The 16,292-nt window shown below is 48.1% G+C and overlaps 1 protein-coding gene across 1 annotated transcript; it reads left to right on the top strand.

The window, feature by feature from the left end:
- The first annotated feature begins 811 nt into the window (after positions 1–811).
- On the top strand, positions 812–15,608 carry GET1 (guided entry of tail-anchored proteins factor 1). The gene is made up of 5 exons (XM_026501562.4): positions 812–1,045; positions 8,519–8,684; positions 9,833–9,900; positions 12,027–12,141; positions 13,623–15,608. The coding sequence occupies exons 1-5, from the start codon at positions 944–946 to the stop codon at positions 13,694–13,696; spliced, it is 525 nt and encodes a 174-aa protein (XP_026357347.2). The 5' UTR covers positions 812–943; the 3' UTR covers positions 13,697–15,608.
- Positions 15,609–16,292: the final 684 nt, after the last annotated feature.

The raw sequence follows: 16,292 nt of genomic DNA on the forward strand, positions 1-16,292 counted from the left end.
TTCGTTCTCAAAATCCAACCTTGGCAGAAGGGGCAGCTAAACATCTTTTATTTAATTTTTTATTTATTTTTAGAGAAAGAGTGGCCCATGTGCACACACATTCGAGGGTGGGCTGGGGGTGGAGGTGGGGAAAGGCAGAGGGAGAGGGAGAGAGAGAATCCTAAGCAGGCTCCACAGTTAGTGGGGAGCCCAGATCTCACAACCCTGAGATCTTGACCTGAGCCAAGTCAAGTCACAGGCTTAACCACTGAGCTGTCCAGGCGCCCCCAGCTAATATCTTTTGCTTTATGTACTATATGTAAACTTGAATTGGGATTATTTTGCCATAAAACCTCATTTCACCTAAACTTAGGTTATTATAGGCTGATCGTAAACAGTGCCTTCTGATTAATACTTATTTTTTAGGTATGCAGCTTTGTAAATTGTTTAGATTTATTTCAATGTTTTGTTTTGAAATGCAAACAAAGTATTTCACGTGTAATTACAAAACGTTTCTTTTTACAGTCACTTGCTACTATAATTACGGCAGTTTTCCATTTATGGAAAGGCTTATTTTAAGATAAATTTATCTAGGAATAAAACTGAGTCAATTTAAAGAAAGTACTCATTACATAATAATAACAAGTGGCTCGCAGCTACGACAAGACGAGCTGACGGCAGACCAACCACCAGAGCTTGGAAAACTACGGTCAGGAGGATGGTGGGGAGGGTGGGGACAGGCTACGGAAGCCGGAAAGGCCAAGGAGCAAGTTGGATAGCGTCCACCAAGACCAAGAGGAAAAGACGGCCCCACCTCCCCGCCCAGTGTGGCACAGTGCGCAGGCGCGGCGCCAGGCCTCGGCGGCCGCTCGTCCTCACTGCGCAGGCGTCCGCGCGGCGTGGGCGCCGGCGTGGTCCCCATGGAGTTATCTTAGTAGAGCCGGCACCTCCTGGAGCATCCGGGATGAGCGGCGCGGAGGCCGACCGCTGGGCGTGGCTGCTGGTGCTCAGCTTCGTGTTTGGGTGCAATGTCCTCAGGATCCTCCTCCCGTCTTTCTCCTCCTTCGTAAGTGGCCTGCCTTGACTTCCAAGGGCCGGTGGGTCGCCGCCTCGGTCCCCGGCGAGCCTGGCGTAGATACGGGGGTCTCAGACTGGCCGCATGAGGGCCGGATTCCGCCAGCAGAAGCGTCTTGGTTGGGCGGCTCTGTTTTAAGATTTTTTTTTTTTTGAGTTAGTTGTTAGCGTCTAAAAGTTGCAAAGCCTTACCCCCAAATCCAGATTTCTGGATTCTCGGGGAGAAAAAAAAAAGAATGACCTGGCAACACTTGGCCACGTTTTCACGTGGCAGCAGCCCTGAGCCTGGGAGTTCTCTGCCCTTCTGCCAGCCAGCGACACTTATTTCCGTTATCTCCTAGTCGGTGGAGGCATCAAGCGGCCCTCGCTGCTAGGGGCCAGACCCTGGGCAGCACGGAGTCCAGGGTTTCCCGGAGGCCCCGGCCTTCCCTGCATGCATGTAGTGCCGGAGCGCCAGGCGTGCCAGGTCCCCGATGGAAGGATCTCTGGGTGCAGCCCCCCCCCCCCCCCCCCCCCAGTTCTTGCGGTCGGAGGCAGCGTAGTCAGAATCTCGGCACTGTGTCATGCTTCCTGTCTTCAAGAGAGCAAAGGGCACTGGGAGCAGCTCTCTGCCGTGCGTTTTGCGTAGGCATGAATACATTACCTCGTGTCCAGTTGTCACAGCTGCTGTAAGATGCGAATGTCATTCCATGTCCCTTTACCTCCCAGAAGAGGACTCTGACTCAGAGGGTCAGGTAGTTGCGTTGTGTCATCCAGTTAGTGACTGCTGGGGTGGAGACTGATCCTTGGTTTGTGATTCTCCTAGTTTTGTCCCTCTGCCTGTTGGAGCATGGATATAGGTTTGGTGGCAGATTTGATTAGGTGTGTGGAAAAGAGGGAGCTGTTTCCTGGGGTAAGGGCGCCCCCCTTATGCCCGTAGCGGGAGTCTGACAGACTGAAGGACCTCAAGGACTGGGTGCACGCCATTTTAGCTTTATTGGGGGAAATGCAGTTCTCCCTGTCCTTATCTCTCCTGATGCAAATTGGTGGTGTGTGTGTGGGAGGGGAGGCGGTGTTATTTAAAACTAGGCGGGATTTCTACTTTCTTTCTTTATTCTACCAGCATTCATTGAATGCTTGTTTCACGTAAATTCTATTCTGGGACTGTACTACCTGCATTGTCCAACTAAGGCATAGGGGATTCTCTCTTAACCCCTCACCTCCCACCCCCATACTGCTAAGTCTTTAAGATGATGTCCCAGATACTTAGCATTGCATAAAAGACCCTTGAAGAACTGGCCTCTCCATCTTTTTCTTTTTCTTTTTTTTAAATTGTGGTAAAATACACATAATTTAAAATTTACCGTTTTAACCATTTTTAGGTGTATAGTTCAGTGCCATTAAATAATTCACATTGTTGTGCAACCATCACCACCATCCATCTCTAGAACTTTTCCATCTTCCTAAACTGAAACTCTGTCCATTAAAGTCCTTATCCCTCTTTCACCTCAGTCCTGGCAACCACAGTACTACTTTCTGTCTCTATGAATTTGACTAACTCTGATTATCTCATGTAGGTGAAATCATGTGGTATTTTTCCTTTTATGCCTGGCTTCTTTCATTCAGGATAATGCCTTCAGGGTGTATCTCTCTTGTAGGATGTGTTAGGATTGACTTCCTTTTCAAGGCTGAATAATATTTCATTATGTATATACCACATTTTGTTTATCCTTTCATTTTTTTGATAGCCATTTGGGTTGTGTCCACCTTTTGGATATTGTGAATAATGCTGCTGGAACACTGGTGTGCAAATTCCTGTTCGAGTCTCTGCTTTCAGTACTTTGGGTAAATATCCGGAAGTGGGATTACTGGATCATATGGTAATTTGTTTTCAACTTTTTGAGAAATTGCCCAACCGTTTTCCGTAGCAGCTGCACCATTTTGCATCCTCACCGAAAACGTACAAGGTTCTAATTTTTCCACAACTTCCAGCACTTGCTATTTTCAGTTTTGTTTTTATAATAGTCATCCTCAGTGGATGTGAGGTGGCATCTTATTGTGGTTTTGATTTGCATTTTCCTATGATTAGTGATGCTGAACATCAATGTATGTGCTTATTGGCCATCTGTATATCTTCTTTGGGGAAATGTCTGTTCAAGTCCTTTGCCCCCTTTTTAATGGGGCATCAGGAGCTTGTCCCTAGAGGAAGGGCATCCTCTGTGGGCTCAGAGCAGGGGGTGAGTCAGCGTTTGGTTTGTTGTTGTTGTTGGGTGAGGACTTGTTTACTTACCAGATGTAGGATTTGTAAATATTTTCTCCCGTTCTGTGGGTTGCCTGCCCATCTTTCTTGAATACCACCTTGATTTCTCTTGTGTACCCCATCCCATTTCACCTCTTGTTGGAGCTATATGAAACAAAATTGCTCAAAGAGGCTGCGTTGGTTTTGTATTCCTCTATGAATTGTTCATAATTTCCCCTTAGCAGGGGGGGAAAGAGGAGTGTGTGTTTGCCGTACGGCAGTGGCTGTAAGTAAGACCTGTCAGCATCAAGCTCCTTAACCAAGCTTCCACCAAGCTGGTGCTCAGCAGCTAGGACACACTCAGCAAGGGTTATTGCTGCAGTCTAGATGTGCATGGGGCTTGTGTCCTTGGATGTTCCTCATTGAGATGAAAAAGCACTGGGTTCACATTCTGTGCTGCTTCCCACAGGCTGTATAACCTCTGTAACCTCAAACCAGTTAGCTTTCTTTAACCTGTTTCCCCTTAGTTGCAACACTGTTTGTTAGGGTCATCCCATATGCTTACCCTAGTAGAGTACAGCCACTACTGTTGGTGTTCAGAACAGGGAAAAGTAATGAAGAGATCTGTACTGCCCCGTCACTGGGTTTGTAGTGAGGGTCAGTGTAAAGCCGTAAGGAACGCTCTGGTCCTGGGTAGGGTAAGACGCTGTTCTTTCAGGACAATAGAGGCTGCCTGTTACAGGCCCTGTTGGAGGACCTAAGTGGGAAAGACTGAGGAGAAGCTAAGCGTGATTGGGAATGGGCCATGTCCTCTTACGTTATAGCCCTCCTGCCAGTGTTTCAGAAGCCTTTTCCACCCAGCCAGAAGCAAAGTGGGGGCGTACCATCCCGTTAGATAGGCTGGTTGAGGCCTTTGAGTGAGTCTATTAAGTATCACAAGTCCTGGGGGGCGCCTGGGTGGCTCAGTCGTTAAGCGTCTGCCTTCGGCTCAGGGCATGATCCCAGCGTTCTGGGATCGAGGCCTGCATCGGGCTCCTCCACTGGGATCCTGCTTCTCCCTCTCCCACTCCCCCTGCTTGTGTTCCCTCTCTGGCTGGCTGTCTCTCTGTCAAATAAATAAATAAAATCTTAAAAAAAAAAAAAAAGCATTACAAGTCCTCTGCCTAGCAAAGCCTTGCAGGTCCTGGGAGGGTCCTCAGCTGAATACTTGGGTGAAGGTGGGGGCCTGGATGAGGACACCCAGTCCCTCGTGTTGACTTGGTTGGAATTTTCCTGAGAGGTCTTAATTCTCTTCAAGCTGGTCACGGGGCATATGGATGAGAGGGCCTAGTTCATTTAATTGGTGATCCAGGACTTAATTCAGCAAAGGTGGAGGAAGAGGGAGCCCGAGATGCCCCTAAGGGCACTACTGTGCGGGGGTGTAGGGAGGTGCACTGCGCAGGCGCCCCGCGCAGGCGCCCCAGGCTTAGCAGTGGCAGAGGGCAAAGCCGGTGTCCTAGCGAGCTGTGTGCACTGCGCATGCGCCCCGGGAACGCCGGTGGGAGGCGGGGTGTAGAGAGGCGCACTGCGCAGGCGTCCCAGGATTGACGTGGCTGAGAGTGGGCGCTGTACAGGGGTCAACAGCCCCTCCCTTCCAGGGCCCCCGCTTTGCAGACCCTGGGTACGGGCGCGGCGCAGGCTGCCCTCTGGGATTTGGCTTGTAGGGTGACTGCCATTTTCATATTTGATGACGTTGAAATTGCCTTCATTTTCTGCTCTAAAAAGTGGCCTCCTCCCTTTCCATCTAGGGGCCCAGGCCCCTGAGGCCAGGGGCAGACACTGCAGGACCCGCCTGCTGCTGTAGGGGCCTTCCTGAGACCTCCCTTTCCAGGAGCACAATTGCCTCTTGAGTTCCTCCTGTGGACCACCAGGCGTGAGGATGGCCCCCGAGTATTAGTTGTGGGGGCAATTGAGGGGGCAGTGGGGGTTGAGTGCACATGCGCAGGTGGGGCCTCGTGGATGGGGTCGTCCAGGTGCGGGGATGAGTACTGTGAGGAGAGCCCTGTTGTGGGTCTGCAGCTTCGCAGGAGCCTTGGTCCCTTCTCAGGATGAGCAGTGTGTCGCCAGTATTAGGGACACATCTAAGCGGGCAACCCCAGCATGTCATTCCCTTGGTGCCCCCTGTGTTCCAGGAGGGACGAACCTTTGGGCTTGAATGTCATTATACATTAATTAATTTTCAGATGGGTCTAGTCCAGATGCCAGCCATTGAGAGGTGGAGTGGGGTTTGACTCTTCCCTGGTGTGACTCCAAGTTCAAACCGTAACATTTTGTCTGTTGGGAAAGGGGTGTGGATCTTGGATAGGATCTGAGGGTGAGTCTGGTAGGACACTATGAGCTCATGCCGGCTGGCGGCCAGCGTTTAAGGGACAAGGGTGACAAGAAGGTTTGGTTCTATCCTTGTTTTCTCCCTAGATTCTTCCACTGCCTGTCATCTTAATAAGAATTTTGAAAAACTCGTTTTCTGCTTGAGAATTCTTTGTGGACCCATCTCCAGGTCTTTGAAAAGCTGTTACACAGCTTACCTGTTTCTGTCAAGTGGGAGGTTTAATGTCCTGGAAGGTGCTTTTGAATCATAAGGTCAGAGGTTTATTTTTGTTTGAAAAATTAATGTTCAGAACACTTAAATTCAAATCTCATTAGATTTTACAATTTAATTAATAATTCTAGTACATTTTAACTGTCACTTATAAGGAGGTCTTGGATTAATATTGGTATCTATTTGCAAATTTAAACACTTCCAAATATTTGTGTGTACTTGCAGATGTAATTTATTAATTTTCCCTCCCAAGCAACTACAGTTTTCTAATTTAACCATAAGATTCTAAACTTCTCCACAAGCTCATTTTCCCACCCTCACTCACCTAGTCCTGAGTAAACATCTTTGGTCTTTTCAGTTTTTAATTTTTTGTGTGTATTCTCTATACTGTTAAGTAATGTGCTTGTGCTTCTATTTCTTTTTTTGAAGACCAAGTTTTAAAAGTCAGGTTTATTGAGGTGTAATTTGCATTCGGTGAAATTCACTGTTTCTAGGTAGGTGGGCAGTTTGATGAGTTTTGGTGCACTTACTCGGCGTAACCACCATCACAATCAAGATAAAGAATGTATCACCTCGAAAAACCTGTTTCCCCATCCAGTGCCTGTTTCTTGATTTATAAGGCTTAAGCAGGATCTATAGACTCTTGCTCTGAAAGATGATGCTGTGATTTTCTAAAGAAAATTTGGCCCATTCCTATTTTCATCTCCAGGGTGGATCAGGTTGGAGTTTGTATGTCCTTTAGTTCCAGTGTTGGATAGTGGTCAGGCTAGGGCAGAGGGCACGAGGGCAGAGGTGGGTTTGAAGACCCCTACTCTTGGCGTGAAGCCTGCAGGAAGATGCGCAGGGGCAAACACACTGTGCTTTGTGCAGGTGCCCTTGGGAGACCTCTGTCCCCACGAGAAGGGCTTCATTGAGCAGGCGCTAGAGGCTGCCGCCTCAAAGGGTATCCCAGGAACCCGCACTTGCGCAGGCGCCCCGGGAGCCCCGTGATGGGCCGCGGCTCCCCGGCTCTATCTGAAGAGTTGCCCTGTTGTGCAGAGGGGACCCCAGGCTGGAGGGACAAACTCAATTATTGTGCACTCGCCGTGTGCCAGTACACTTACACACATTCTAAACTCCTTCATCTTTTTTTTTTATTAATCTGTTTTTAAAATTTTGAAACAAACGTGCAGAAAAGTTACGCATACAGTACTAAGAACTGATTTTATGTCCTAAACCATTTGAAAATAAGTTGTTAACCTGAGCCCCTGCATTCCCCCACACATTACTGTATAAACAGGTGCCTTGTCCCACAACATAGCCATCAGGAACCTTCCTACTGACCTGCTCCTGTTTTCACTCGCCCCAACCGAGGTCCTTTGTAGCAAAAGGATCCCGCTCCCCGGTCAGTACTGTGCATTGCACATACTTGCCACGTCTCTTCAGTCTGGAAGGATTCCCGGTATTTCCTTGACTTGTATGGCTGACATTTCTGAAAATGGCAAGGGCAGTGAGTTTGCAGAATGGCCTTCTTAGAACATCTTTGTCCGGTGTCACAGCAGGGATGCTGTGTTCTCATTGCATCTCATCTGACGCCGTGGGACGTTCACTCGTCACTTGGGGCGGGTCCTGAGGGATTTCTCCGAGCTCCCCGCCCCCCTCCTTCCCCGTGCGGCTGCGTCCTCACCGCACCCTTGATGTCGCGCCATCCTGAGGCGTCCTGGCCGGCTGCCGGGCGCCACCTGGTGGCCACTGCCCTGGTCCCTGGGTTCCCGGCGGCTCGTGTCCCCACAGCTGTACGTGAGGGTGGAGGGCATCTGGGGACGTTCCATGCGGGGTCTGGCTGTCGGAGCCGCCTCTTCACAAACATTTACTTCTGTGTTTCTCTACCTACCAAAAACCACCAGTTCACAGCCGTGCCTCCGATTCTAATTCAACACTGCAGGATTCACTCTAGTTCTTCCCCATCCATATTTCTAACTCCTTGCTCTGATAGTGAGAAAACTGGCTCCCATTACTTTCAGTATGTTTAGTGTTTGTGATGAGCGCTTTGTAATTAATCTCCCATCCCCACTGTTGCCTGCTCCTCCCCACCCCCATGCCTGCTGGCCCCACTTGGGCTCTGTCTCTGTGGTTGGCTGGGTGCTTTCCTCTTACCCTCTATGCCTCTTACTCTGACTCCTGTGCCTGGCTGCCCTTTCTGGAGATGCTCATATCACCATGCTTGGCTCTGCCCTCCCTTGCCAGGGTGCCCCTCTGTGGGAATGCTTGGGATTAAGTCCTCCTGGGCCACCCCCTCCTCACTAGCACCCCCCCTTCCTCTGCCTACCTAATTTAGGACTAAATCCTTCAGGAAGGGAAGAGGATGTGTGGTCCCTGTTACCTGAATGACCGCTGGAATTGGTTTTCATCTTACAATCACAATTTTACAGTTATAGTGAAAGATATAGACTTTGTGCTGGAGCGATTCATGAGCATGTCTGCAAAAGGAAAAGTATAATTTGACCGGTGATTCACATCAGAGGGAGTTTTTGTCGTTGTGGTGGTCATGGGGGCAGCAGCAGGACTAGGGAGCAGAGGCTGGCCATGCAGGTAAAGGACAGCCTGCCCAGCCGGGAGCGGCCGCAGTAGAATGGGGGGGGGGGTGTCCCCTGTGGGAAGGCACTGACCCCAGCTGTCCACTCCACCAGATGTCCAGGCTGCTGCAGAAGGATGCCGAGCAGGAGGCACAGATGAGAGCAGAGATCCAGGACATGAAGCAGGAGCTCTCCACTGTCAACATGATGGATGAATTCGCCAGATACGCCAGGCTGGAGAGAAAGATCAACAAGATGACGGATAAGCTTAAAACTCATGGTACTGGATTCAGCTGTAGTGTGGGAAGCTTCATGGGAGCTGAGGAACAGAGAAGTCTTTCTATAGAGATCGGTAGAATATATGCTTTGGTTCGTAGATGTTCTAAATGTTGAAAGGAACTTTTAAGTTTGTCCAGAAGAAACTCAGTAGTCATGATTACTTTCTCTTTGTCGGTGAACCTTTGCTCCTAAACACAGAAACAGCTAACATCCTCTTAGCTTTTCTTCTGTTTCTGTAGGTAGACATTCTCAAATTCAACACTTTTCTTCCTTTCTTTCTTTCTTTCTTTCTTTCTTTCTTTCTCTCTCTCTCTCTCTCTCTCTCTCTCTCTCTCTGATTTTATTTATTTATTTGTCAGAGAGAGAGAGAGGGAGGGAGCACAAGCAGGGAGAGGGGGAAGGCAGAAGGAGAGTCAGGCTCCCCGCTGAGCAGGGAGCCTGAGGCAGAACTTGATCCCAGGACCCTGGGGTCATGACCTGAGCCGAAGGCAGACGCTTAGCCAACTGAGCCATCCAGACACCCTTCAGAACTTTTCGAGGTAAGCCTAGAGAAAGTGTCACAGTGGATGCCCAAGGGCTTTCATGAACACTCTCAAATGTGCCCAGAGTGTCCTTATCCGAGAATAGACTGACAGGGTCGGGATCATCTTGTTCATCGCCGCATTCAGCACCGTCCCTGACAGTCTCCTGTGATGAAGACATTAGCACCCATGGGCTGGGAACGCATACCGTGAGAGAGCTGCCTCCAGGCCAGTAAGACATATGGAGCTCCCCCCCCCACCCCCATGCCCAGGACAAGCTAGACTCCCAAATGTGGGTTAGCGTACTGTGTAGACTGGGAGACCTGGGGAGCAAATCTAGTCTGTTGGTTAAGTGCACTGTAAAAAGAATCTCTGCTGTAGACAGATAGTTCTAAGGGTATTCAAAATTGAAGCTTCAAATCTTACGATCTGTATGTGTTTCTATTTTAACGCATGGCATCATGTATGGCCTTTAAGAAATTGTTTTATATTTTCTGAATATACTGAACAAATGTGTGCAGCATGATTAGAAGATATTTTATAAGAGGAGAATAACATTTTTGTGTATTTGAATATTTTTCTTTTTTTCAGGACTGATAGAATGATTTTGTTCTGTTTTTCCTTTCAGTGAAAGCTCGGACAGCTCAACTAGCCAAGATAAAATGGGTTATAAGTGTTGCCTTCTATATATTGCAAGTAAGTGTCCTGTTGTGTCACTTAGGGTCATTCAGTTTGATAATGACTGTCCTCCAGAACTCTGTGGCCCCCAGAATCCAGGTCGGAGAGTTCAGGCTTTTCCACTTTCCGTGGCGGTGCTGCGTGGATCCCGCCAGCGCGGAACTGAACACGCTGCGCATTTGTAAGTGAGACGAAAAGAAAGGCTTCTCCTCTCTCTGTTGTTAAATCGAAGTACAGTTAACATACAGGGTCCTGTTAGATTCAGGTGTACAACACAGTGAATCAGCAGTTCTCTACGTTGCTCAGTGCTCGCCGTGGTAAGTGTCCTCCCCATCCCTCATCGTGCAACGTGATTACAATAGTCCTGCCTGCCTTCCCGCTGCTGTACTTTTCATCTCCATGACTTACTTATTTTGGAACTGGAAGTTTGTACCTCTTGATCCCCTTTACCTACTTCCCCCATCCCTCTACTCCTCGTCCCTCTAGCAGCCATCAGTTTGTTCTCTGTATTTATAGGTCTGCTTTTGGTTTTGTCGTTTTGTTTTTTAGATTCCACGTATGAGTGAAATGATTACTGTCTTCGTCTTCCTCTGTCTGACTTATTTCACAAGCATTATCCTTCTAGATCCATCCGTGTTGTTACAAACAGCAAGATCTCAACCCTTTTAGTGGCTGAGTAGTATTCCAGTGTGTGTGTGTGTGTGTGTGTGTGTGTGTGTGCGCGCGTGCGCATATGTGTACGTACACATCACCACCTCATCGTCGTCCGTCCGTCTGCTGATGGACACTTGGGCTGCTTCCGTATCTTGGCTGCTGTAAACATAGGGCTGCGTGTATCTTTTCAAACGAGTGTTTTTACTTTCTTTGGGCAAATCCCCAGTAGTAGAATGACTGGGCCAGATGGTATTTCTGTTTTTAACTTTTTGAGGCACCGCCGCTCTTTTCCCTGACAGCGGCTGCGCCGGCTTGCGTTCCGCCAGCAGTGCACGAGGTTCCAGGAGAGGCTCTCTTGAGTTGTGAAGCACTGGGGTTTTTTAGCAGATGGATGCTGAAGTAGTTTCCCTGGGGCTCTTTCATATTGCCTGGCGGTTTGGGGAGCTTGTGGGGAAGTGAGAGAAGCTTGTTTAGACGTTGTATCTCCTAGGATGGTTGGTTTGGGTCATTGCTTATTACATGGCATGCAGACGTGGAAAACGGTGCTCGCTGTCTGGGTGGGGATCCCTCTGTGCTCATCAGAGTCCAGCACTGTTGGTTCCCAGCTGTCCTGTCTGGCATAAGAAAGTTCCCCGGGAACTGTTCCTGCTTCTGCTTTCCTCTGAGGTCGTGGACGTGCTGTGTCCACACTCGCGGCTGCTGTCGGTGACTCTGGGTTTCAGTGCTACGTGTGGTCCTGCCTGCGCTAAAGGCCTCGAGCCAGCCCTGCAAGCCCAGGCTGTCTGGGTGCATTGACGTACACGCACCCTGACGCCCCGTCACTCTGATGCTGGTTAGGGTTCCCGGGGTGGGATGGAAGCCAGACTCCCTCTTTTAAGTCTGCTCATTTGAGCGGCTTATCCAAGGCCAGCAGATGGGTGAAGACAGCGGCAGGAATGCTACTGCTTCGCTGCCCACCATTTAGACTCACGGGGCTCCCTCCACACCCAGATGCCAGCACTGTGTGAGCGAGCGCGTGGAGGGGGGCGGAGAACAGACTAGCGTTTCAAGGGTCTTAGAGGCATGAGATGGCTTTTGTCACTAATAAGGTGGGTGTATTTATCGTAGGCTAGCTACGTAAAGGAGAGGCTCAGTGAGAAAAGAACACCTTTGTTATGGGAGACCTTGGTTAATTTAGCAGCCGATTTAATAGTGTATATTTATTATTCAGATTAAAACCGTAAAAATGGCAGTTCAGTGAGCAGGCTCCCCCACTTGGCAGCAGTGTGTTCTGGATGTCCTGCGAACTCGTCTTTAATTAGACACTCTGTCTCAGGGTGCCGGCAAGGTAGTGGCTGCGTGGATGTGTCCGTGTCCCGCAAGGACTGGATTGATCGGGCTTGAGGTCATCAGTTTGGAGTTTCCTTAGTGTGTTTCCTGTTCCGCCTCCTTCTTTGGTTACTGGGTATGTGTCCGGCAGGTTGTTGAACTCACCAGCAGTGTCTTTGCAGGCCGCCTTGATGGTGTCGCTCATCTGGAAGTATTACTCTGTCCCCGTGGCTGTGGTACCGAGCAAGTGGATCACCCCGCTCGACCGCCTGGTAGCCTTTCCTACTAGAGTCGCCGGTAAGAGTTTCCTGGGAACCAGAGCAGAAGAATACGGACGGGCTTCTGTAGAAGTGTGGGGCACAAGGGGAAGGAACCCAAGCTCATGCATTCGTTAGTGAGCAGTTTTGTGTCTTGGCCTCACACAAGGCTCGCGGTGAAGGAACAGGTCTAGAGAAGTTACTTGCCTTGCCCGGTGTCACCACAATGTTAAGTAGCGGAGCTAGACTTCACCCCGGGTCCACTTACAGAATGTCAGCTCAGACTTTGAGTCTGATACCCTGTTCGTGGAAGCCCCGATCTCTAGTTCCTAGGTTCTCTGACTTCTCTTTATTTCTTTCGCTTGGCCTCTCTCCTGCATTTACTGCTGTTGGCCATTCTTTTATTTTTGAAAGGTAATAATATCCTTTGGGTATTAAAAGTAGTACATATTGGGCTCCTGGCTGGCTCAGTCAGTAAAGCGTCTGCCTTTGGCTCAGGTCATGGTCCCAGAGTCCTGGGATCGAGCCCCGCATTGGACTCCCTGCTCAGCGGGGAGCCTGCTTCTCCCTCTCCTCCCTGCTCGTGCTCTCTCTCAAATAAATAAATAAAATCTTTAAAAAAAAAGGTACATATCCTTGTAGAATGATTAGGGATATAAGAACAATTTAAAAGCATTTCATAAGCTAGAGATAACCTGTCTTACCTTTATGGTATGTTTTTCCACTCTTTTTTTCTATTTATTCTATACAACTAAGGTCATTTGGCACATACAGTTTTAGACCCCTTTTTACCTTATATTGCAAACCCTTTCCCATATCAGTAACTAACTTTTTAAGGAATTTTGAATAGCCGCTCTTCATTGGGATATATCATAATGTACTAATTCCCCTGATAAAAGATACGTATTTAGGTCCTAATTTCTACTCTCAGGGATAATGCTGCATGTGGCACACATCCGTGTCAGCCAGCCTTTGGCTGTGATCTGTTGCGGGAGGTGAAGTGCTGAGTGAAAAGGAATGACTGTTAGAGATCCCGGTTTCACCACACCCTCCACCCCGCCGCCCATCCCCCCCAGCCTGCGGGCACCACCTGAGCAGGAGAACACGAGGATGCCCTTGCAGGCATCCAGAGGCCATTGGCCACTCCTGCAGCCTGACTTCCTGTCTCTGTGTTACCGGTGGGGCAAGAAAGGCATGGGTAGACACTGCTCTGTTGATAATGCTTTTTTGAGAAGGAGAAACAGATAGTCTTACAGGGCGGTTTTACCATGTGTTAATGTCGTAAATAACAACGCACAGCTCTCTGGCCGTGGCTCTGCGTAGTTCCTGTTTAGTAAAGAGGGCAGCGCTGTGAATCAGTAGGAGGTCTGCTGAACTTGAATCCAGGAAACACACACCTAGTTTTTCTTAGCCGAGCGCTGCTGTAAAAGTGTTGAGTTCCTATAAATTAATGGTAGCAAAGGCAGGATATTCGGGCGGACGGTTGGCGTGCTCTCTTACAGTGCGCTTCTTTATTTCCAGGTGGCGTTGGAATTACCTGTTGGATTTTAGTCTGTAACAAGGTTGTGGCAATCGTGCTTCACCCTTTCAGCTGAAAGAAGACGAAACGCAACTACGACATTTTAGAGAATGAATTTTCACGGAGTAGGTTAAAAATCTGATTTATACTTTTTTTTCTTTTTTAAGGAGACAAAAGCACACAGGTTAGTTTTTTTGTTGCATGTGTTTGTTCTTGGATGACGTGAGATACAGGAGTCACGATTTTGTACACTTGTCACCGGGCTGAAGGCCAGGCTCTCGCTGTGTGTCCTGGCCGGCAAGTCGTTGGTTTGTTACAAGAAGGGGCCTGGGCGTCCGTGGTACTTGGGGTGTGTACCGTTGGCGTACTTGAAAGGTCACGTTGCCAACCGGAAGGTCAAAATTTTCTAACTTAAGTACTTTAAAGACTTTGCACTATTTTTGATCCAGATTAGAAAGCGATTTAAATTTTGATAGCACTACCAGAATTTGAAGTTTCCCGGAGTGCTACTGAACGCATAACACTAAGTGACGTTGCTTGTGGGGTTTCCTTCCTCTTGTTTAAAGGTCATCCGCGGGGCGAGCCTTCGTATAGTCTTATCTACTTATTTGAAGCTGTTAACTTTTCATTACTGTGTTTTGTAAATGTATTCATGGGATCATGATGCATTGTTTTACGCTTGAATTGTATGTTTTATATTTGAAGCATTTCAAATGAAGTGTGTTTTATAAGCATTGAATATTTATGCTCTGTAGAATGGAGCAAAGTTGAAAAGCAAACTAGGAATTCCGATTAAGTTCATTTGAGTGGATACATTTTTTAAAACACTTTTTTTTTTAAATGTGTTGCTTTTTTTTTGAATTCTAATTGACATTTATTAGTTTCAGGACTACAGCATAGTGATTTGGTATTTGTATATACTGTGAAATGATCACCACAGTCAGTCTGGTTTCCCCATGTAAAACATTCTTTCATAATTAAAATTTTTGTAAAGGCCTGTGTGACTTTTCTTCTTACAGCCGCTTGCTTGCTATGACCAGTTTGTAACTGTCAAGGGACAGAGGACTTTAATTGTTAACTCCGGGTGGCCGCAGCCCTGTAAAGCTCAATTCTGTCACTGGTTTTTAAAAGGTCGTATTTACATTCGTGAGTTCCATAACGATCTAACAAGGAGCTCGTTGTTAATTGCGCCAATTGTACTAGGGACAGACCGAGTGCCATGGTGCTTTCGTTCATCGTCTCCAGAGGGGTGTCTGGCTCTTCATTCAGACGTCTCCCCCCCCAGGGTGACTTAGCTTTAAGAAAGGTTGTGGAACAGGGATCACGGGAGTATTTATAGCAAAAGCATCAGAGGGCGTCCTTGGGCCACAAAGGCTGGGACGGCCGCGTGAGGAGGCGAAGGCAGCGGCACGAGGGAGCTGCGGGGTCCAGGCGCTCCACGCCCCGCGTCATCGCCATGAGGGAGCCGCCGGCATCGAGGGCGGGGTGTGCGGGGAGCACTCGGTGGCCACGCACGGCCTGCCCAGGGACATCCTTGGATCGCTAATCTGGGTCCAGTCTCCCTGACAAGACTCTTGTTGATCTCCTAAAGATCCGTTCTTTCAGTTCACACTCAGGGATTTTGACAAAGCTCGCTGAGGCTGGAGGAGACGTACAGCTGACAGCTGGGGACCTTCCCGCACACACCGGCAGTTGGCGAAAACCACACGAGGGACATGTAAGTGTCCTTCATGGTTTACACCATTGTGGGTTTTCAAAAATGGTGTTTGTTTTTAAATAGATAATAAACATGGTACTGGCTTCAAAAGCTGCAGAAAGGGATACAGTGGAAAGTAGATCTTCTGACCCTTGACCATCGTGTCACCCCATCTTCTGTTACTGGTTTCTTGCGACTCTTCCAACGATGTTCCATATGTGTATGAATATTGTGTGCATTTTTTAAATAAATTTTTTAAAAATTACAAATGTAACACCTAAAAAGATAAAAATGGTTTGCTGTTTCTTTAGAAAAACTCCTGCTTGGAAGCAAGGAAACCAAGTCTCCCGTATCCACAGAACTGGGATTGCTGGTGTTAACATTTGTGCTTTAACTTGTCTATTTATGTACGGATAGCGATAGGTTTTGGGTTTCTATAAAAAAATACTGGATATAGTTTATAGCTTTACATGAAGATAAACACCTGTTTGATTTAATATATCTAAAGCTCTCTTTACGCCAATTCTGTTTGCTTTACATGTATGGTAGACCAAGCAGGGAGATCTCTATACACAGACCCCCAGACGTCGTTGTATGGGGTTAATACGCTTCTGCTGCCCCCACAAGGAGGTGGGACACTAGTCAGCTAGCTCACTCTCCCTTGAGCTGACCGGGCCCCTGGTGTCCCATGGTTTCTCCTACACATACGCAGCTCTCAGTGGGGGCTCTGTGTGTGTGTGTGTGTGTGTGTGCGCGCGCTGAGCCTCCCCTGCAACGTGTGAAGCCCTCTCTGATCACCTTAGATGATAGTGATTTCCTTTTTCTTCCCCTCCTCATCTGAACATCTTACATAGTATCTATTTGACTGATTTGTTAACCAGTTTTGTATTGACTTGGGGTGTCCGCTGTCGTGTAGTTTTGTTCCTAATGTTTTAGATGCTTTGTGTGTGTGTGTGTGTGTGTGTGTGTGTGTGTG

The sequence above is a fragment of the Ursus arctos genome, unplaced genomic scaffold (assembly GCF_023065955.2).
Source record: "Ursus arctos isolate Adak ecotype North America unplaced genomic scaffold, UrsArc2.0 scaffold_4, whole genome shotgun sequence".
Lineage (NCBI taxonomy): Eukaryota > Metazoa > Chordata > Mammalia > Carnivora > Ursidae > Ursus > Ursus arctos.